Source organism: Antedon bifida, chromosome 1, assembly GCF_963402885.1.
Source record: "Antedon bifida chromosome 1, ecAntBifi1.1, whole genome shotgun sequence".
NCBI lineage: Eukaryota > Metazoa > Echinodermata > Crinoidea > Comatulida > Antedonidae > Antedon > Antedon bifida.
This window is the reverse complement of record NC_136226.1, coordinates 19,480,369-19,504,730: the sequence shown is the minus strand read 5'-3', so window position 1 is coordinate 19,504,730 and position 24,362 is coordinate 19,480,369. Positions and strand designations below refer to the sequence as shown.

At 34.1% G+C, this 24,362-nt stretch overlaps 3 protein-coding genes across 3 annotated transcripts in view; 2 read left to right on the top strand and 1 right to left on the bottom strand.

The window, feature by feature from the left end:
• The window catches only part of LOC144844456 (phospholipase D1-like), a 72,450-nt gene that overhangs the window by 5,279 nt on the left and 42,809 nt on the right, over window positions 1-24,362 (top strand). The window contains exons 2-3 of the mRNA XM_078701392.1: window positions 15,524-15,900; window positions 22,621-22,777. Coding sequence (XP_078557518.1) covers window positions 15,552-15,900; window positions 22,621-22,777 — 506 coding nt within the window. The 5' untranslated portion in view covers window positions 15,524-15,551. The remainder of the gene's footprint in view (window positions 1-15,523; window positions 15,901-22,620; window positions 22,778-24,362) is intronic.
• LOC144844575 (tuftelin-interacting protein 11-like) overlaps window positions 1-24,362 on the bottom strand; it is a 120,225-nt gene that overhangs the window by 90,684 nt on the left and 5,179 nt on the right. The window lies entirely within an intron of this gene.
• LOC144852729 (uncharacterized) lies at window positions 4,226-7,833 on the top strand. Its single transcript, XM_078710692.1, has 5 exons — window positions 4,226-4,403; window positions 5,757-5,932; window positions 6,963-7,167; window positions 7,438-7,501; window positions 7,672-7,833. The coding sequence occupies exons 1-5, from the start codon at window positions 4,226-4,228 to the stop codon at window positions 7,697-7,699; spliced, it is 651 nt and encodes a 216-aa protein (XP_078566818.1). The 3' UTR covers window positions 7,700-7,833.

The following is a 24,362-nucleotide window of genomic DNA, read 5'->3' as shown; positions in this document are numbered from 1 at the left end:
TTCAAGGTTATAATTAACATATCATTGCTACTTCTTGTAGTAGGTGGTTGTTAACTCGTTGGCTTACTATTATGTAGGCCTACATATAGTTTCAAGTCGATGTCTGGTGTTTGTTGCGTGTGTGAGTGCATGCTACTTTGTAGTGTGTGGTTGTTAAATCGTTGCCTTACTATTAATTTGAGTACTTATACTGTACAGTAGTTCCAGTGTTTGTTGTGCGTGTGCACGATACTTCAAGGTCAAGGTCATAACCATTGCTATTATTACTATTATGTACGCATAGTTCCAAGTCGATGTTTGGAGTTTGTTGCGCACAATACTACAATGTCATATATACCAATTGCATATGCTACTTGGAACAGATACATGCATATTATATAGTAGGCCAAGTTTTCAAATTTGTGGGTTCAAATGTGATTTGTGGGTTTAACAGCCCGCCTAATTTAAAGCGCTATGTAGTAAAAAATCATTAGTTGCAAAAAGTTAAAACCAACAATTTCTGAAACCTCCAAGCTCAATTTTTATATTTTTACCTAAAATGTAAAAACAAATTGCAAGAAAATGACACAAAACCTGTGATTGACACTTCACCTATTTTCTATGGTATGTAAGTTGATTAGTATACAGCTGTTGATTCATATTATTCCAAGATATCAATTGGTCATAAGAATTTGGTTATCATTATGATTACTGTAATAACAAAGTTTCTTTAATGTAGGCCTATTTGTAAATAAATGCCATTATTATGTAAACACTAGTTTATACTTAATTTTGATAAAAGGAGAGGATGTATCAAACAAGGTAGCACATACAACGTTGATTTTACAGTGTTGTATTGCTTCCATGTTTTGAAGGAAGTCCGTTTTAATAGGAAAGACTGTTTCCTTTTAGCATTTTTCTGTCTATCAATTCAGATTAAAAGGCCCTGACTCTTTAGCAGCAGCAGTAAATAAAGTAGTAACATGGGTAAGTAAAGATAACTGATAATGCTGCTGATAATAATATAATACTATGACTATATTTCAATTTGCTTTATTATAAACCTCAAGAAATACTAGAATAAAAAATAAGGATTTCAGTGGCAGAGCGCTCAATGGCTAAACCCATGAGTTGTAGCCCCAATGCAAATATCCAGCGTTGGAGGTCCCCTTAGGAATGCTTATGGGCCTTTTCCACCTGCGTTACACCACTGAAGGTTGTTAAACTCTCAATTTACAACCAATGGTCTCCTGTTAGTGTTACAGTATCAAGAGGTTTTTAAACATCCAATTTGACCCATGGTCTCCTGCTACAGTATCAAGAGGTTGTTAAACATCCAATTTAACCCATGGTCTCCTGATGTCTGTGAAGTTGGTTACTAGTTCCTAGTTCCTTATTCAAATTCAATTAAAGGGACAGTCACGTCACAAATATTTTTAAAAACAGATTTTAATACGTAATAATTGTCTAATTGAGTTGTTATTGCATCAACATGTTAGCCTTGACCTCCTCTACATCTTCCGGTCAAAGTTCATTAACATTTTATTCATTTACACCCTCTACGGCGAATAAGTAACTAGCTTTTACGAACGTTATAACACTTGACCTACTTCCTTTTTTCAAAATATTTTGGTATAGATCGATGACCCTTGACCTACTCTAGCATTTTCCACCCTAGTTCCGCGAACTTTTTTGCATCTACGCCTTCTACGGCGAATAAGTAACTGGCTTTACGAACATTATAACACTTGACCTGTAAATTTTTTCAAAATATTTTGGTATGAATCGATCACCCTTTACCTACTCTACCATTTCCACTCCAGTTCCGCGAACTTTTTTGCGTCTACGCCCTCTACGGCGAATAAGTAACTGGCTTTACGAACGTTATAACACTTGACCTACTTAATTTTTTCAAAATGTTTTGGTATGGATCGATCACCCTTGACCTACTTTACCATTTGCCACCCCAGTTCCGCGAACTTTTTTGCATCTACGCCCTCTACGGCGAATAAGTAACTGGCTTTTACGAACGTTATAACACTTGACCTACTTAATGTTTTCAAAATATTTTGGTATGAATCGATCACCCTTGACCTACTCTATCATTTGCCACCCCAGTTCCGCGAACTTTTTTGCATCTACGCCCTCTACGGCGAATAAGTAACTGGCTTTTACGAACATTATAACACTTGACCTACTTAATTTTATCAAAATGTTTTGGTATGGATCGATCACCCTTGACCTACTCTATCATTTGCCACCCCAGTTCCGCGAACTTTTTTGCATCTACGCCCTCTACGGCGAATAAGTAACTGGCTTTTACGAACGTTATAACACTTGACCTACTTAATTCTTTCAAAATGTTCTGGTATGAGTGTAAGCAGCACAGAAATTAGACCCCTATAAAAAATACCTGTGGAGTATCACATGACCTCCTTTGCATCTAAGGTTGGGTCTCAGGAATTTGACTTATCATTAAATAGTCAGATACTGAGACACCAACAAGTGCATTTACGTCGTGTGTTATTTCACAGGTGAGTACATTTCTTTTCATTATTTTAGACTTTATATACTTTTATGTATAAATGAAATACTTTTGTCTACTTAGACAAGTATTAATTTAATCTTTTATTATCGTTTATAGATGTAGAATAGAATGGTTTAATGTATAACCTGAATCATTATAATAGGATAAATGATTATTAATTATACATATCCTATGATAGGGACTATAACGTATTGTAATTCTCTATGTTAACTAGTAACTTTTGGAACTGTAAACATACATTATTATAATATTATAAGCATAGGTATATGATAGTCCCATATCCCCCTGCACTGAGTTAGTGACCTTGTTAATAGAGTACAAGATATACAGGGGTATGCTACTGAAACTGGAATGTTGCTATGGTAACAGAGGTCAGTAGGCTGTTTAGGGTATGCATGTCTCAAGGGTACCATCTATCAGTTAAGTTAAGTTGATGTGTATACTTTAAAGTATAAACCCAGATGTAATTTGATTTGAGTTACGATTAAATAGTCAGATACTGAGACACCAACAAGTGCATTTACGTCGTGTGTTATTTCACAGATCATTTTGGGACCCGGATAACATGGATCGATCACCCTTGACCTACTTTACCACTTGCCACCCCCCAAAAAAATTAAGTAGGTCAAGTGTTATAACGTTCGTAAAAGCCAGTTACTTATTCGCCGTAGAGGGCGTAGATGCCAAAAAGTTTGCGGAACTGGTGTGGCAAATGTTAAAGTAGGTCAAGGGTGATCGATTCATACCAAAATATTTTCAAAAAATTAAGTAGGTCAAGTGTTATAACGTTCGTAAAAGCCAGTTACTTATTCGCCGTAGAGGGCGTAGACACAAAAAAGTTTGCGGAACTGGGGTGGCAAATGTTAAAGTAGGTCAAGGGTGATCGATCCATACCAAAATATTTTGAAAAAATTAAGTAGGTCAAGTGTTATAACGTTCGTAAAGCCAGTTACTTATTCGCCGTAGAGGGGGCGTAGATGCAAAAAAGTTCGCGGAACTGGGGTGGCAAATGGTAGAGTAGGTCAAGGGTAATCGATCCATACCAAAATATTTTGAAAAAAATAAGTAGGTCAAGTGTTATAACGTTCGTAAAGCCAGTTACTTATTCGCCGTAGAGGGCGTAGATGCCAAAAAGTTCGCGGAAATGGGGTGGCAAATGGTAAAGTAGGTCAAGGGTGATCGATCCATACCAAAACATTTTGAAAAAATTAAGTAGGTCAGGTGTTATAACGTTTGTAAAGCCAGTTACTTATTCGTCGTAGAGGGCGTAGACGCAAAAAAGTTTGCGGAACTGGGGTGGCAATTAGTAGAGTAGGTCTAGGGTGATCGATTTATACCTAAATATTTTGAAACAATTAAGCAGGTCAAGTGTTATAAGGTTCGTAAAGCCAGTTACTTAAGGCCAACTCAGACAGCGTCGTACGACGAGGCCCGACGAGACGTCTTGTCTGGACTGGACTCGTCCGTGCTGTCTGAGTTGAATCCAGACGAGACGGGTCGTCGTGAGATAGCGTCGGGGGTAGTTTTAGGTCGTCGTGAGCATATTAAACATGTTTAATTTTCACCCGACGGGACGACTCGTTTGTTGGATATTGACCAATCACAGGCGTTTAAATTATGACGGCAGGTCACGAGGGAAAAGTTTTTATCGAAGAGCGCGAAGTATGCTTCTTCGCGGGGATTATTTCCATCATCAGCATGGCGGTCAGCAGTGGTGGTGGTGCAGAAGATTTATGGTCAGAAGAGGCCGAGTCTTGCCTTATTGACCTTTGGAGGAATGAAATTTGTCTTTATGACACTACCTCCAAAGAGTATAGCAATCGACAGCTTAGGCAAAAAAAAGTAGAAGAATTCGCCGTAATATTAGGAAAAAGTGGTAAGTCCAACAAATAATAGCCTAGGATAGCCCATAGGCCTAGCCTAGCCTAGGCCTAGGCCTAAATAAGGCCCCTCCTAGGCTAGGCCTAAAATAATAAATATTTACTACTAGGCTAGCCTAATACTATTATTAATTATAGGCCCTATATAGGTAATTTAATTATTAATATTTATTATTTGTATCAATATCATATTCATATAGGCCTAGTAGGCTACACAGTATATATTCCAAGTAAATGTAAACATTAAATAAACAGTAAAATATGATATAATTTTATTATTAATAATTGTATTTATATTATATACACAGTATACATTCCAAGTAAAGGTAAAATAAATTGTAAAAAATATAATGTAATTTAATTATTAATATTTCAGGGAATAATTTTGCCAGTGTAGCATAGAAAAAAGATATACAAAACAATTTTATTGCTACACATTTCTAAAATTTTGTAGTAAAAAATATAATACAAAACTACTGTATTATATGTTTCTCGTCTCAAAAATCAGTTTGATTAGCAATACAGTATTAGTAAACAAAATTTTAAAATGAAATTTTTCACTGTATTTGTATCAATATCATATATCATATACACAGTATATATTCCAAGTAAAGGTAAAATAAATTGTATAAAATATAATGTAATTTAATTATTAATATTTGTATCAATATCATATATCATATACACAGTATATATTCCAAGTAAATGTAAACATTAAATAAACAGTAAAATATGATATAATTTTATTATTAATAATTGTATTTATATTATATACACAGTATACATTCCAAGTAAAGGTAAAATAAATTGTATAAAATATAATGTAATTTAATTATTAATATTTGTATCAATATCATATATCATATACACAGTATACATTCCAAGTAAAGGTAAAATAAATTGTATAAAATATAATGTAATTTAATTATTAATATTTGTATCAATATCATATATCATATACACAGTATACATTCCAAGTAAAGGTAAAATAAATTGTATAAAATATAATGTAATTTAATTATTAATATTTGTATCAATATCATATATCATATACACAGTATATATTCCAAGTAAATGTAAACATTAAATAAACAGTAAAATATGATATAATTTTATTATTAATAATTGTATTTATATTATATACACAGTATACATTCCAAGTAAAGGTAAAATAAATTGTATAAAATATAATGTAATTTAATTATTAATATTTGTATCAATATCATATATCATATACACAGTATATATTCCAAGTAAATGTAAAATAAATGGTAAAAATGGATTGTGATTATATAGATTATTAATATATTATGATTTAATTATATATATATATATTTGTATTTTAATAGACATTGAGATCAAAAAACATATAAATTCCCTGAGGACCCAATTTATGCGTTACAGAAAGAGCCTGCCTAGTGGGAGTGCTGCCAGGAAAAGAACAGCTAGGCAGCAATGGGTGCTGGAGCGATGTGACTGGCTTACTCCATACATTAAGCAGAGGGCGTCTCAGTCCACATTAGATGTAAGTAATACTATAGCCTAAAGATGGTTGTATAAAGTAGAGTCCTCAATGAGAATACTGTAAAACAAATTGCGAAAATAAAAGGAAGCATAATAGTTGGAATTTATGTAGCACGTATACAGTATACTGTGTATCTAAATCATTTGGTCTTGCCATTCAATGGATCCTTCTTTTGATGAAAAGTATGTTGTTAATATTTCTCGCTGTTGCTTGGCAGCAGATGTAAAATTGTTGTGCCTATCAAGTTGAACAGGCACCATGGATGGTTGCTGTCGCCACTGTCCTTCAACAACATTGTGCGCCCCATTTTCCAGGTCAACAAAACCTGGTGGATTGTAGGCACTATTGCTTCTTAGCATGTTGTGCAAAGCAGCACATGCCAACACTAACGGTTGAAGGTGTTCCGGCAGTATTTTGATCGTCGTCAAGAATACACCAAATCTATTTGCAAAGATCCCAAAAGCATTCTCAGAAACCCTCCTAGCTCTTGACAGACGATAATTGAATACTCTTTGTTGTTTTGTTAAATGCCTTAGAGGATGTGGCTTCATAATGTCCTCCCGCAATGGGAATGCATCGTCTGCTACTATCATATATGGAACTGTCGTATTTGTTCCAGGCAATGGACTCGGGGTTGGTACTCCAATTGCTTTGTTCTTAAGGCCCTTATCCAATGAGCATTTTGAGAACACCCCACCGTCGGATACACGTCCATTTGTACCGAAGTCGACATATAAAAATTTATATGATGAATCTACAAGGGCCATCAGTACCAGGCTGAATGAATTTTTGTAATTAAAATATTCAGAGCCTGAATTGGGTGGTGGCCGAATACTGACATGTTTTCCATCTAGTGCACCCAAACAATTGGGGAAATTCCATTTCATTTGGAACTCTTTCGCGATTCCCATCCATTCTTCAGATGTTGATGGCGTCTGTAAATATGAATATAAAAATATGATAAACTTTCTAATAAAAATAATAATAATACATCATACCTAACTGACTGATCATTGCTTTTTTTTAACAGTTGTCAGATTTAGGATTAGAGGCAGATCACGATGATGATGTATCCAACATGAGCGAAGAAAATGATGTCAAGACAAAAAAAAGTTCAACAAAACCAACAAAAAGAGAGAGAGACAATGAAGAATTGAATTTGATTCGTAATCTTACAACAATATTAGAATCTCCTTCAAACGTAAGCGAAGAAACAGATGCCGATTTACTTTTTGGTCAGTATGTTACATCAGAACTTAAACAAATACAAAATAAAAAAACCAAAGCAGTTCTGATGAACAAAATCCAAAATGATATTTTTGAAGTAAAGATAAAAGATCTAGATTAGCTTCAAATAATATATATAATATCAAAATGTACTGTCTAGCCAGTCAAATCCTCACTTATTTTTCCATTTACACTACAGTTTCCTAGTGGATAACAAATTAAATTTATAGCCTAGAATACACAGTAATTTACCTTCATGTATTGTTCTTTCAAAACAGAGTATATTGCATTACATGTGTCTGGTACAATTTCACCAATTGTTGTGGCCCCAACTCTGTATTGGTAAGACAGACTTTTGTATGTTTCACCTGAAATTAACAATTTGTTTGACAAATGAATGGTTATTTGCAACTACAGGTGATCAGATTGTTAGTATACTTGAAAAACCTGAGAAAGGATAAGGGATAGAATAAATTTGGGTTTTTGATGATTTGAACATGTTTACTCACCAGTTGCAATAAAACGAAGCGTAATCGCTAATCTTTCTCCTGGAGAAATACTCTGGCGCCAGTTGGTGTTTTGCTTCTTTATAATGGGCTTGACCAAACTCAGGAGGTTGTCAAATGTGCCAGTATCCATCCTTAGAAAATTTCTGTAGGATTCCTGGTCCTGGAGCCGCAGTTCTTGAATCAAATTTCCATATGCTCCTTGTTGCTGTCTTTTGAGAATCCAGGGCTTACACCATATTCTGCTGCTTCGTCTTCGCCGCCTTCTTTTTAAAAGCAACAGCAGTAAAGCAGCACATGATTTGCGTTTATTTGACACCATGATGTAAATACTGTATATTTAAAACAACATTTTTAAGAAATTTCATTATTCAGTAAATCTAGGAATTCAGAAAACATATCTCAGTAATTCAATAATTGTTGCTGCCATCAATTTATATTATTTAAAGATATGTATTGATTTTGTCCCATAAAAACATTATATAACATTAAGTTAATTAAATGGTTACATTTTGTTTCATAAATATAATCTGATGTATGTTGTGATTTAATATGTAATAACAAATACATGTAGTAAATAAATAAAAGTGTAATAAAATTATGTTTAATTTAAATAATTTAGTTATGTGTTTGTTATTTGTATCACTAGTTAATGAGTTGAATTTTAGGCTAACATGTCCAAAAAGTTGGTATGGCGCATTGCCACAGTGTTAATTTAATGTGAGGTATGAAGACGATATGGAACCACTTACTTTTTGTACATAATTTGTTAATATTAATAATAAAAAAAAAGGTATATCTATCTGGTCATTACATCTCAACAATGCTTATCAATCGGACATTTTAAATGATATATATGAACACAATTTTTTATTGAATTTTGTTCAATATTATATATTTAACTTGAATTGTATAGATACTCTAAATAAATGAATGCCTAGCTTAGCCTAATTTAGGCCTACATAAAAATTCCAAGATTATGTATTGGCCTAGTAATTAAAAAATGAAAGCAATTGAACCGATCGACATGTGACTCTACCCTGTATCATATTAGACTTCCTATTCTGTATGTACTACTATGCCTAGATAAAGGATCTGGGTCTAGCCTAAGTTTCTACTAACTACCTAGGCCTTGGGCCCTAACCTAAGTGACCACATATTTAGATACTAAACTAATAGGCCTACTAAAAGGCCTGGCTAGGGGCATACATGGGCCTACCAACTCTGTACTGACATGGATCCCATATGCCTAGTCTCAATTATTCAACAAAATATAAGCTTAAATTTTGTTGTTATTTTTATTAGGTAAAAAACAAACGGATTTATCGGTTTATTATTAATCAATGAAACTTACTATTACTTCCGTGTTTACAAATCATACGAATGTACGTACGTACGTCGTGCGTACGCGTTGCATGGTTTGTTGCGTAATCTTGAATTCAACCAATCAGAAGCGCAGGCAATATAGTCGCGTCGGGGGTCGTCGGGCTGTCTGAGTTGAGCCGTCGCGGAGCGTTGGCACGATTATCTGTCGGTAGGACTTTGGAAAGACGGGTCCAGACAAGACGTCTCGTCGGGCCTCGTCGTACGACGCTGTCTGAGTTGGCCTTTATTCGCCGTAGAGGGCGTAGATGCAAAAAAGTTCGCGGAACTGAGGTGGCAAATGGTAAAGTAGATCAAGGATGATCGATCCATACCAAAACATTTTGAAAAATTTAAGTAGGTCAAGTGTTATAACGTTCGTAAAAGTCAGTTATTTATTCGCCGTAGAGGGCGTAGATGCAAAAAAGTTCGCGGAACTGGGGTGGCAAATGATAGAGTAGGTCAAGGGTGATCGATTCATACCAAAATATTTTGAAAAAATTAAGTAGGTCAAGTGTTACAACGTTCGTAAAGCCAGTTACTTATTCGCCGTAGAGGGCGAAGATGCAAAAAAGTTCGCGGAACTGGGGTGGCAAATGGTAAAGTAGGTCAAGGGTGATCGATCCATACCAAAACATTTTGAAAAAATTAAGTAGGTCAAGTGTTATAACGTTCGTAAAGCCAGTTACTTATTCGCCGTAGAGGGCGTAGATGCAAAAAAGTTCGCGGAACTGGAGTGGCAAATGGTAGAGTAGGTCAAGGGTGATCGATTCATACCAAAATATTTTGAAAAAATTTAGCAGGTCAAGTGTTATAATGTTCGTAAAGCCAGTTACTTATTCGCTGTAGAGGGCGTAGATGCAAAAAAGTTCGCGGAACTAGGGTGGAAAATGCTAGAGTAGGTCAAGGGTCATCGATCTATACCAAAATATTTTGAAAAAAGGAAGTAGGTCAAGTGTTATAACGTTCGTAAAAGCTAGTTACTTATTCGCCGTAGAGGGTGTAAATTAATAAATGTTAATGAACTTTGACCGGAAGAAGTAGAGGAGGTCAAGGCTAACATGTTGATGCAATAACAACTCAATTAGACAATTATTACGTATTAAAATCTGTTTTTAAAAATATTTGTGACGTGACTGTCCCTTTAATTGAATTTGAATAAGGAACTAGGAACTAGTAACCAACTTCACAGACATGGTCTCCTGCTACAGTATCAAGAGGTTGTTAAACATCCAATTTAATCCATGGTCTCCTGCTACAGTATTGTAACGAAAATCTCCGTGTTCTTCCAGGTTCGTTCCCTTTTGGGGGGAGGGGTCTGCGGTACTGTTATACACTCAAACAAAAGAGATAAATCAATTACAATTACAACATGTGCAGTGGTCTCCTTTATTCTTTCTATGATTCCAAATTATAAGTGACAACTGATTAAAATAATTAATTTAGATTAGTGTTGATCTTACGCCGGACTTGAAACAACAGCGTAACCAACAGAAACGGCGTAACCTCCAACAACAGCGTAACCACCACAATGGCGTAACCTCCAACAGCAGTGTAACCTCCAACAATGGCGTAACCTTTAACAATGGCATCACCTCCAACAGCAGCCTAACCACCAACAATGGCGTAACCTCCAACAGCAATGTAACCACCAACAATGGCGTAACCTCCAACAGCAATGTAACCACCAACAATGGCGTAACCTCCAACAGCAATGTAACCACCAACAAATGGCGTAACCACGTACTGGCTAACAGGGTAACCACCAGTAGTATTAACCACTGGCTAATAGGTGTATCAACCAGCAAAGCAGTATCACAACCACAGGGTGTACCACTGGCTAACTGTATCTCAAACCTCCGGCTCAGCTATGTCTCAAATAGTAATACAACCAGTAGGTGCAACCTCCGGCTCACTATGTCTCAAATAGTGATACAACCAGTAGGTGCAACCTCCGGCTCACTATGTCTCCAACAGTAACACAACCGGTAGGCTGTACCCTCCAGCTAACTTTACTTACTGTGTCTTAACTCTCCTTTTATTATTCAACTCTAATTTCCTCTTTCTCTTTTCTCTAATCTTCTCTACACTTTGTTTTCCAATTCCTCTAATGTCTCTAATTATTTAACACGTCTTCTCCCTGGTTCTCCGCTTTTGCAGCTCCAATCTCTCCCTCCTTTTTAACGCAGCTCGAGTTCACCCTCCATTGCCTTCCTTCTCCAATCCCTCTCTGCCCTTTTTCTCACGTCCGTTCTCTGCTTCTCTTCCTGCCTAACTCTGCCTCCATCTGCCGCCCTCTATATATTTCTTCAACCCCAAAATCATTACAGTATCAAGAGGTTGTTAAACATCCAATTTAACCTATGGTATCCTGCTACAGTATCAAGAGGTTGTTAAACATCCAATTTAACCTATGGTATCCTGCTACAGTATCAAGAGGTTGTTAAACATCCAATTTAACCTATGGTATCCTGCTACAGTATCAAGAGGTTGTTAAACATCCAATTTAACCTATGGTATCCTGCTACAGTATCAAGAGGTTGTTAAACATCCAATTTAACCCATGGTCTCCTGCTACAGTATCAAGAGGTTTTTAAATATCCAATTTAACCCATGGTCTCCTGCTACAGTATCAAGAGGTTTTTAAATATCCAATTTAACCCTACAGTATCAGAATGTTGTACTTGTATTTGAAATTTTTTTTGGGTTAAATTTTTGTGTCTTATTCTTAATGCTGCGTGTGATTAGGCTAATTTCACTACAACCATGTGTACATACAAGTTTGGTATAATATGTAACCAGCTTCAATTAACAATAGTGTCAGTTGACTAACAATCTGTATAAAAATGAAGTTTTTTGGACTAGTAGTTCTCGATAAAATGCAATTTCAGTTTACTTGTTACTTTAACTTAATGCTGCTCGCCGGCTTTTTGAAAATTGTCTCCTATCTTTTAACACTTAGTATCAGATCTGAAAATAATATAATTTTTGTTGTCTATTACATGATTAGCTTACCTGGAAGAACCGGGAGAACATAACCCAAAAAGTAAAAATCTTACCTGAACTCCCCTCCAACATTACAGTGGTAATGCCCATGCATACCTCAACATTCCACGAGACGTTTGTCAAGTGAGGAGGAGGGAGGGTTGTTCATCCAGGTAAGCTATCATTCAACCTACCAACACCACTATTGGTTTGTGTAGTCTATTACGCGGAGGTAAACTATTGTTTGATACTCAAAGATATTCACAAAGATAATTCAAAACAGACTAAAACTAATCCTCGATGAAAACCAACCAAGAGAGCAGGCTGGATTCAGGCAGGGATTCTCAACAACAGACCATCTACATTCTTTAAACCAATTAATAGAGAAGTCAAATGAATACCAACTGCATCTATGCGTAGGCTTCATAGACTACGAGAAGACATTCGACTCAGTAGAACATGCTGATCTGTTTAGAGCCCTGAGGAAAACTGGAGTAAATGAAGGCTATGTTCAGATAATTGAAGACATTTATACAGATGCCACTGCAACAATACACCTTGACAAAGATGTATCTAAACTCATCCACATAAACAGAGGTGTCAGACAAGGGGACACAATATCACCAAAAATATTCACCACAACCATAGAGGAAGAAATTTTCAAACAATTGAACCTGGAAAGACATGGCGTCAACATTGATGGAGAGAGTTTAACTGACCTTAGATTTGCAGATGACGTTGCTTTGACAACCGAAACAGTCAAAGACATGGAGGAACAGTTAAATGATCTGAACAGAGAAAGCAAGAAGATTGGTTTGAAAATACACGAAGTACATGACAAACTTCCATAACAATGAGTCCATAGAAATTGAAAATGATAGGATCAAACAAGTTGATAGCTACAAGTACCTGGGCCAAACAGTGAAAATGGCTGACAACACAAGAGACGAAATTCTCATAAGAATTAAGGCGGGATGGAGCTGCTTTGGCAGATTTAGAGAAATCCTTTGCGAAAAGAAAATCCCAATAGTTCACAGGAGAAGAGTTTTCAACCAGTGTGTACTCCCTACAATGACTTATGGCTGTGAAACATGGACAACAACAAAATTTTTGGAACAAAAACTAACCACTGCACAAAGAGCTATGGAAAGGCAGATGCTTGGAGTGACAATTAGGGACAAAATCAGAAACACAGTAATAAGGAAATTGACTAAAGCCAAAGATATAATGAACAAAATAAAAGAAGCAAAATGGCGTTGGGCGGGACACCTTGCAAGAAGGGATGACAACAGGTGGACAAAACGTATGACAGACTGGCAACCAAGAATCGGCACAAGAAAAAGGGGAAGGCAGAAACGGCGATGGAGGGACGACATTACAAAGTATGCAGGCATCATCACATGGGCGAGGATAGCACAGAACAGATGGGATTGGCAGAAGCATGAGGAGGGCTACATCCGACAGGGGATGATACAGCTAAACTGATGACTGATGGAATACTATAAAAATGATGATAATAATTTCAGTGACGTCACAACTATACCATTAACTATGCCAAATACAGTTTAAAGATCATGTGCACCAGCTTCACTGGAAATACATAATTTCCAGTGAAGATGTCAGCCTCCAATACTAATTAGTAACTAGATTTAATTCGTCACTATGACAAATTATAGGTTATATGCATTGATGTAAATAAAGATAATTGATTTGTAAAAGATATTGATTGATTTTCTCAGAATCTTTAATTATTTACAATATATGATAGGATCTTGCTATCGCAAATATAATAGCCGGTATCACAATCCGATCAAAGATCCCTCTGCGTATAATGTCATAAACCACATTTGTTACATAATAATAAAGACATAAGTTACTTTTTATCTAGATTTCATTATAAATCATGTGTATAATCTATACACTAAGAAATAAAATTGAAGAAACAATACGAATAATAAAAAAAAATCTTATTTCGTTTCAGTGAGCCTTGATCTCGGTACCTTGAATGCCATAGACACGAGCACAGACCACACAACTGACTAAAAGTTGTAGAAAGATTCCTCCGTGTATTTACTATTCAGTAGCCACTTTGGTGCAGATAGATTATTACATACCGAAATGAATTGTAATTTTTTACTATGATGACATCTTTAAAAATTTTAAAAAATGATGCACTGTCCAACTATATACTTTTAACTTTAATATATGAACTTCTTAAGAAAGAAAGTTAATGTTAAGTTTGTTATTTCGGCCTAAGAAAATGTCATAATTTGTTTGATTGTCGAAATTAATTTAAAAAAATTTAATATGCAATTATTGATGACTTAATCAACTTTTGTTCTCTTAATTTGATAATAAATCATAATGATACATACACTTCAAGAAAATGAAATAAAAAGTAGGCATGTTCCCCAGCATTCGGACGATCTATATTTTCATCATTGTGTTAACTTATACATGCGTAGCCTGTCACTTTTGACGTGCTCGTGTAACGCAATTTCGAGTTGAAATGTGAATCAAATATGATGATATTATTAAAGAAAGGTTGTAAAACAGAAATGCGCGTGCAAAAATCTGCGCACTCATGGCAATTTTTTAAACGCTTAAAATTGCCTGAAACGTACTCTAATTTCATCGAAAATAAATTTTGAACATTTTAAGCGCATGTACACAAGCGTTATATACGCTACGCACGTAATTGTATTGCCATATAATGAAATATGACCTGACCTTTATGAGTACCACATTTTGTTTAATTGTGATTCATGCTTGTGAAGATATGATTACAAACGTGATTTCGTTAAATCGCGCGTAGACCGCGTAATTTTTGATTGCGCACCATGAAAACATAACCACATCGATTCCTGGCCATAAGGAATATACTGTGAAAAATTGACTTAGCTAGATGAAACTGATATCAAGATAATTGACGGACAAAATAGTGCTAAGGAAAGAATAAATAAATAAATAAATAAATAAAGATCCTGACAGAATCAAGAGGTTATATGCATGATAATGCATATAACCTAATAAGTAATTTCAGTTTAAATGTTTGATTCATAATATAAAACAAACTTTGGGTCTGTTATAGGCATTGGTGCCTCTACAACATTATTTTTGCCCATTAGTTTTAACAAGAAACTGTAAGTAAAAGGAATTGAAAGCATTTATATTATTTAATTTATAGATAGATTAATTTATATTCATTTTTTAAACTGAAAATTTATTCAACATTTTTTTCTTTTAAATTGTTTATATTTATATGAACATATGTGTACTATCCTATAATAGGCAACTGTACTTGTAGCTTTGTATAAGTTGTCAGTATATAAATAATCAAAATACTGTTTCCTTCTAGGATTGAGAAAAATGGAATATGCTGAGTGCATACATTATGCCCATGGCGATATGATTCTCTATATATTGAGCGATCAAACTACTCTCATTTATTTCTGTACACTGCAATCATATGTAGGTCTACATAACTAACCATGGGAAATTCTTTTCAAAGGGACAATTTAGATGAACAACTTTTACCAATGGATGGAGAGGTAGGTGGTTGTGGAAGTCGAAGATCATCTTATGGTGCAACTGAAGAAGACCAACATCATGGTGTTTGTGATCTTATGCCACCAGAACAATTAACAAAACAATTAATAACACCAGTAAAACACAACCCACCAAAACTTGTAATAATGAAAGATGAGGTACCTGAAATTGAAAATGAGGTCACTCAACAGCTGTCTTATGGAACATTTCCAGAGGATAGGGTGTGCCCTATAGAAGCGGTGTCTGCTGTATCTCTTACTAGTCCTCTTGACAAATTGAGTGCACAAGGAAATTGGTCAAATGATGTTACTTCTTGTGATAGCGATGATGGTGTTAAAGGTAGGTTTATAATTAATGAGTTTTCTAGCTTAAAATTGATTTACTCAATAATGATTTATTTGATGATTGACTTGTTAAGATAACATAAATACAAAAAGAAATTGCAGTAATATAATAGTCGTTCATCATATACATCATGTAGTCTGATTGGCTTATTTATTAAAATATAAATTACTCACGAAATTGCATAATTATAGTTGGGAATCAATTTGTAAATTATAAACAATATGAATGTTTTAATGAATATTGGGAAACTATAAACTAAATCTACATCTGTTGCCAAGATTTAAAAGTATTCTGAAATATTTTGTAACTTAGGACCTAAGCTTTCCTACTACATGTTTGAGATTCTTTACAAAATGTTAAGATTTTGTTTTGTGATAATATTGAAATCTGATTTTTATTCAATACAAAACTAATAGCGGTAATAAATTTTGCTATAATTTATCCAAGAAATTTGTGATGATGACCTGCTCATGGTCCACTATAAAAAGAGTAATAAACCCTCTATAGTAGTAGTATTAATATTATGTGCATTACATGTTCATATCATTTATTTATTCCATTAGCATTGCAATGACAAAGCTATAGCTATATATATATATTTTGATGATGGAAAACACCTGTTTTCTCATGAGATTTGCTTTTCTCAACAGTTAAAACACTGCTGCACAGACTGAGACCAAAACAAAACATCCATCCATCAATGTTTAATACAATTAATATTAATAAGTAAAAATGATATTAATTATATAATGCATCATATTTAAATATTATAATTTGTAATAAAATAAAGATTTAAATTGTTAATATGTAATGAATACATTTAATTCAAAATTATATTGATCGTCCAACTACAACCTTGTTAACTAGTTGTTATCATAATTCCTAATAGGACCATATGAATATTTACTCTACAGACCATTACAAAAACATACACTTCAGTGATAATTATGAAAATAAATTTAAAACAAAACGCTTAGTATAGTATGTAAAACACTGCATATAGAAAAGCAGGGTAAAGGATACATACTGAATAAAGAATGTTTTTGTGTCGTAAAAAAGGTGGACATTTTTAAAAGTTCTTTTTTTACTAGTATTCGAAAACAGAAAAGATTATAAAACTTGAATTGATTATACTGTTGCAATTTATTTACAAAACAACTAGCAATGCAAGGGACAATTTCCTAATATTGCAGGAATTTTTATGCCTATTTTTGAAAGACTATTACTGTAATATTTTAGCACTTCCCCATTTAAAAATGTCCGCTCCAGAAATTGTGCATCAACAGTGCTTTTTTCCAAAAACACTACCGTATATTTAATTGAAGAAGTTATTGATAAATGATTAACAACACCTGATTTGAAAACAAACTGTTGGGAATACAGTATTAACATTTACTTCGTTTGATTCAGCTTTTCGCTTTTTTTTTTTGTATCTCCATTGAGATCCAGCCAAATATACAGGGCCGTAACCAGGTTTGACGGCGGGGTGGATCGTTTAAGTTGTTTAGTGGAACCATACATACCCTTGAATTTTTTTTTCTCTAGATGGACGCAAGTCGCATTTCCGGCTATTCTCTTGTGTTTCTGAACTATATAATTTGGTGTAATTTCTTCACTATTTATTTAATTGCCTTTATTACATCGTAATCAGTCTCTACTTCAAGTGAACGTTCAATGAAATTGAAAAGGGAATTCCCCACATGTTACCATGCACTGTGTGTGGTAGGGCTAGCCTATGTCTATTTAAGTGACTTTAATTTCATATTATTTAAATATAGGCTATACCTTGTTATTGTGTGTATGACCATTATATAAAATCAATCCAACTGAGGTTCAGTTTTTATGGCTGATAATTATTGAACCAGGAATATCATGCACGGTATATGAAAATCTTGCCTATTTCCATATGCATGCATACAGCAGAGGCTAATACTGTAGTCTGTATCAAAGAACTTATAACACAAGAATCTCCTGTTCTTCAATTTGCATTCAAAACACAGTATCGGAAGTACAGGGTTAAAAGGTCAAACTGGGCGACGCCATTTCACAGCATGGAGAAGCGCCCCCTCCAAACTAGGAAGTCAATTACTCTACCCCCATAGAGTATTAGCAGATCCCCTCTATGGTTTTGACTTTCTAATTTGATGCGGGCGCCCTACTCCTCAGTCAATTACTCGACCCCCCCCCCCCCCCTAGTATTAGCAGATCCCCTCTATGATTTTGACTTCCTAATTTGATGCGGGCGCCCTACTCCATGGCTCACAATGGCGCCACCCATAGCTCTATTCTATCCCACAATGCCTTTCGAAATTGTTACGCGCTTCGGACGAACAGGAGATTCTTGTGTTATAAGTTCTTTGGTCTGTATGATGAGAGGAGAGGAGAACACTATCATGTGCTCCTTGCCTGGCCAGCATCACTGTTGGCCATATACAATATGAGATTAGGGGAAGCTTCTTAACACACTAAAACACGCTCTTTTAGATGTCGCTTGACATACGAACTATACTGCCTAGGCTACATGATTATAAAAATATGTGATTGTTGACATAGAGATGTAATAAAATAAACCACCGTGATCAAGTTATAATTATTGTGTAATTAAAATGTGACACCACCGTAATTAATGGACTCTTCCATAAATGTGTTTTTGTTAGTATTGGCTGTGTTGCTCTCTGTGCTGCTGCATGCTGCTAGAAATACACAACGCGCGCACGAGTTCAGAGAGTTTAACTAGGCCTGGGTAGTATATCTCATGCAAGTAACTGTAAATATAATAATTAATACATAGGATGACAATATACCTTAATTAAAAATTCAATAAACTTTTTACCACAACCGTGATTAGACAGGCTAGAGTAACTAGCTAGGCCTAGATTGCAGAGTAGTACACTATTTTAATAATAGTCTAGCCTAGGTAGGTACGTACCCCTCCTAGCTAGTTGTTGAGTCCGTGAGGAAAAGACGCACCCAAAATTTAGAGGTCAAATTTGCGTGTCAAAAGTGCGTCTTGTACACTACCGACATATAGACCTACGGTACTTGTAAAATATATTCGTATTTCTTTTGTTTATAAATGAATGTTGATGTAAATTAATTAAATTTATTAAGGCCTGACTAGCCTAGTAAACAATCATAGTATAGTATATGCCCAGCAAAATAAAAGTAGGAGGAGAAGCGGAACTCTCTGTTCGGCGGGGTGATCGTACGATTCCCCCGATCCCCTCCTAGTTACGGGCCTGATATAATTCCCTCGGGGATGTCAAATCTTATATTTAACCTCTAAGCAGGCAATATCTGTATAATTAATATATATGTATATATAAATCCAAAGGCAAATTACTGAAAAAATGACAATGTTGTGGGTATCAGTGGCTGGATCTCAATGGAGATACAAAAAAAAAAGCGAAAAGCTAAATCAATACGATAAAGTAAAACAGCCAGAAAAGTTAGCAGAGCTTTCAGGCAACACTAGCCCTTCATCAGTGTAGTAAACACATCAGGCACAGAACATTAATTCTAAACCGCCCGGTGATATACTGAAATTTTATATATATATATATATTTACACACCATATATTTATCTCGATCTTTTGTGGATATTATATGGTATATTCCAATATATACCATACATTTCTTGCACCATTTCCGCTGCCTTCAAATACCATATATTTGTTCAGTTCTCTCACAAAGTAGTTTCAGCAGAAACGGGTCATCGAATTATATATACTATAATTATTACAGTATTTTTATACCATATATTGATGATATGCAGCAGAAACAGGGCCAATGATAATAAAAAATGTAATCTCAGACTCCATTCCTCACAAGGCATATATATTTGTATTTCTGGTTTTCATATCTGCAACAATTTTTTTTTGTATTTTCAATATATAAATATCTGTACTGTTGGTGTTTCTAAACTAAAAAACTGGTACAAATGTGATTTACACTAAAAATATTACCTTCAATAATTAATAAGTAATTTATAATCTAAATAATAATGTCATATCAATTTTATCAACTATTTTTTAATTGATTTGTTTTTCGTCTATGATTTTAATTCGTTCTGTTTTATGAATAAATTATGACTTTGTAAGTTACTTGTAATAATAATGGGATATTAATATAGTATTAGTAGTGAGATATAAATTCTTATTATTAAGTTGAATATTAGACTTTCGCCTAAATGTTTTATTTCAAAGAACAATCATATTTTTTATTTAGTTTATCCAATAAAGCGTAAATTTAATGTTTGTAGCTTGAGGAGTTTTTTTGATTAAAATTTATTACAAAGTACACATCGGTAGCTATAGAAACAAATATTGTACTGTACAGGACATGTTTTATTATAGTGACATTCAGTTGTTACTGTTAGTGTTAGTGAATAATAGTGTCATTTTTGTGCTGCAGTGGTATAATGATGCTTTATTATGTACACGGTACTATAATATATAAAGGTTATGTTTGCTCTTTGTGTCATTAAAATGCAATTACTGTACACTGTAATTACTGGCATTAGTTTTCATTGCTATTTATAAACTGAATTCCACAAGTTTATTGTGCTTAACATATATTACTTTTTTTGATATTGTGTCCTTTGTATATGTCTTGAAAGTATACTACAATGAATTACCTAGTAATCTGTAATCTACACTACATCCATTTTAACTCCATTTGTCTAGTAATGTAAAACAGGGGCAGGTTACAATGCATCCCAGGCAATATGTTGAAAGAGAATAAAATGTTATAGATATTGATGAAAAAAATGGCAAGAAAATATTTTGTTATAGTATTTCGGTTACAAATAATGTCAATTGAATCACACAATATTCCTGCTGTTCTGCCGTCCCAACATGCACAGCTACATAAAAAATATTTTCTAATGGCAGGAAAATATTTTTTAATCTAACACACTTTCATTGAAGGTTGTGGAATTATTATCATTTGTTTGTATTTGTCAAAATCTTCATAGCTTGTTGGTTTATATTATTTAGAAAGTTTAAACAGCAAAATTTTGAAATGTCAAATTTGTGTAGCAACTGGAAAAAAAAGTAATAAATATGGCCTGCTGGTATTATGCTATATATTGACATCAAACTACAAATGTCATCTTGTGAATGTGTTGTATATTACTGAATATATTTAATGGTTTTATTTTACCAAGATTCAATATTCTTCTCTTCAAATTTCTTGTTCAAACTAAATTGACATGTTAAATTTATGTTTATCAAAAAAGAAAGCTATAATAAACATAGACATTTTGATTTTATTGTAGACAAAACTACACAGTTTGAATTTTGTGATGTGATCTGGCTAATACTACAGAAGCTTTGCAATAACTACCTATATGCTATAGTTTGTGTGGCATTAGTTAATGGCATGTATATTTCTGAGTAATATATTTAATTGAATAATTTAAATGATGCCATACAAAAAGAAATGGTTTGGGGGTTTGTCCCCTAATGTAATGCATTCCCATTGTGTTATACAAAAAATGAAAATTTTGGAAAAAAAACAAATATTTTATCTAGAGAGTGAAGTACAGCTTAAAAAATGATGGAGAGGGACCATGTACATAATACTATTTTATTTTTATTTTATTTCATCAAAACCAACAGCAACAAAAGTTGCCACTTAATAAAGGTATGAAACAGAAAACAGATACAATAAATACTCTATGTATAAAGCAAACTTAAACAAATATATTAAATAGTAAAAATTAGCTTATTGAGCACAATTTATTTTTAAAAAAAGAATAACTATTGAAAAAAATATCAACATTTACATTGGACTCACTTAAATAGTTATACAAAGAAGGCAAGCGTGTCTGAAACCCCTTTTCGAGAAATTTACTCTATTAAAAGGAACATAAAAAGTGGACTTAACTCTAGTTTTATGAGAAGGAGCATGTAAACTGAAAAGAGAACAGCAGTCACAAGTAAACAAACAATTAACTCTTGTAAAGAAATCAGACAATGGAAAATTTAAGTTGATAAAAACGGTAAATAATAAAGGGCCTAACACTCAGTCCTGCGGAACACCTGAAAGAATAGGTAACCAATTTCTCTGCTGCCTTCCACTCACGTAAGATAGTAGCTGGTGTAGTTTGCCAATGATACCAAATCTGGTCGCCAACGATACCAAATCTGTTCAACTTGTGTAGAGAAGGAACTCATGTGACACCCCGTCAAAAGCACATGAGAAATGTGTATAAACAACATCACATTGCTGTTTGTTGTCTATAGCAGAATACGCTGTGCTTAGTAAAGTAGCCAAATTAGTTTGGCATGATCTCCCTGGAGTAAAGCAGTGTTTAGACTCACTCAAAAAGGGAGAAACATGCTGAGATATGATTATAAATCATTCTCTCAAATACTTTGGAAATAGTACAAAGGAGTGATACTGGTCTGTAGTTCTCAACATTATTCCGAGTACCTCCTTTGAATATTGGGAAAATGTTGGCCGTTTTCCATACATCTGGAAAAGTGAACGATCAAAAAACATCTTACATGGAAGTGAATGGCCACATCACATCAACTAACCAGATATGCCAGTTGTACCCTACTCAGTTTGTAACAGGTATATGACAGCCGTAGAGTGCCTGCCCTGTTGAAATTATTTCGCTGTGGCTTAGTAGTTGCTTTCTAGCCTATAGCTTAATATAATAATATAACTTTATAAGCCATAAATTATAAAATTTATTTTTTTAAGATTCTCTTGAGAGGATTCCATTTACTAATATCCATGACAAGATTTATCCATTTTCTGAGAAGTCTCGAAGTGTTTATATTCCTGACACAAAGCTGACTATCAAGGTTGTGGACACAATGAGAATTACATCATCACAGTTTACTCTCAACCCTAATTTGTAAGTACTATTCAATTTTTTTTTAAACAATTATAGAAAATTTAGCAATCTGGTACATTAACAAATTGGTCTGAGGTCCTCCTATTTTTATTTATTCTATTATACATAAAAAAAGAGATACTTAAAAAAAATTAATATATTTTATTGAATAGTTTTTAAATATGTTTTAATGAAAGTACATATGAGTTTCCTGTACAATCCCACATGAATTTGCTTCTGTACATGTAGGTAAAATACAATATAACATGTCTTTTTTACATTATTTGTTGGAATTGATTATTTCCATAAATACATTTGTCACGAAATGATTCACAAAATAAATGTACAAGTGATCTTTACTGATTTGTATTGTTTAGCGTCGATTGCCTTCTTAATATTTTGATATAGCGTGCACATATTACAGATCAGTATTAGGTATGGGTGAGTGAGTGGCCGAACGGTTAACAGTGGAACCGTAATCCATAGCCATAACATCGGCAAGGGTTCGACGCTCGCTCGCTCCATGGTTCTGGTGGTAGAACAAGTCTTCTCGGATAAGGACTATAAACCGTAGGTCCAGTGTATGCATATCGCCCGTGTGCACTTTGCAACCTAGTACATCTTTCGAGACGAGTAGGAGGTTATCCCGGTGTACTAGTTCACACACACTGTCGTGGACCGACGTAATGACGCCGTAGTTGGCTGCCGATGACACGATGTGACCCTTAGGGGAGAAGAATGTTGTTGAAAAGGTGTAACATCTAAGTCCACAGCGCTCTGATCTTCATGAAATAGCGCTATATAAATGTCGCATTATATATATGGGATAACACAACAAAAATAAACTGATTATTACTTCTGTACCAATCGACAAAACTCACCGAAAGTCCTTTCCATGCTCTGAATTGATTTGGTACCAACATGACAATACAAATCATAACTAGATTTAATTCGTCACTATGACGAATTATAGGTTATATTTAAATAAAGATAATTGATTTTTAAAAGATATATTGATTGATTTATCATGGAACTCCATGGATTGTTTTTGTCAGAATCTTTAATTATTTGTAATATATGAAAGATAGAATCTTGGTAACGCAAATACAATAGCCGGTATCACTGCACATCGAGCCATATTATACACATGAATAAAATAGTCCGATCAAAGTAAGTTATAAGTTACTTTTTATCTAGATTTCATTATAAATCATGCGTATAATTTATACACAATTAAACAAACAATACAGATATAACAAAAAAAAAGTCCTATTTCGTTTCTTTTTCCAAGGTGAGACTCGATCTCGGTACTCGAATGCTATGAACGACGCGATCGCAGACAACTGAGCCATATTCACACCAGAATAAATGCGGGAAGAAAGATTCCTCCTTGTATTTACTATGTATACATAGTACCCACTTTGGTGCAGATAGATTATTACATACCGCAATGAATCATAATTTTTTATTATGATGACATCTTTAAAACAATTTTTAAATGATGCATGTCACAGCATACTTTCAACTTTTAATTACATGAACAGTTTAAAGTAGAAGGTAAATGTTAAGTTTGTTATATTGGTCCAAGAAAATGTCATAGTTTGTT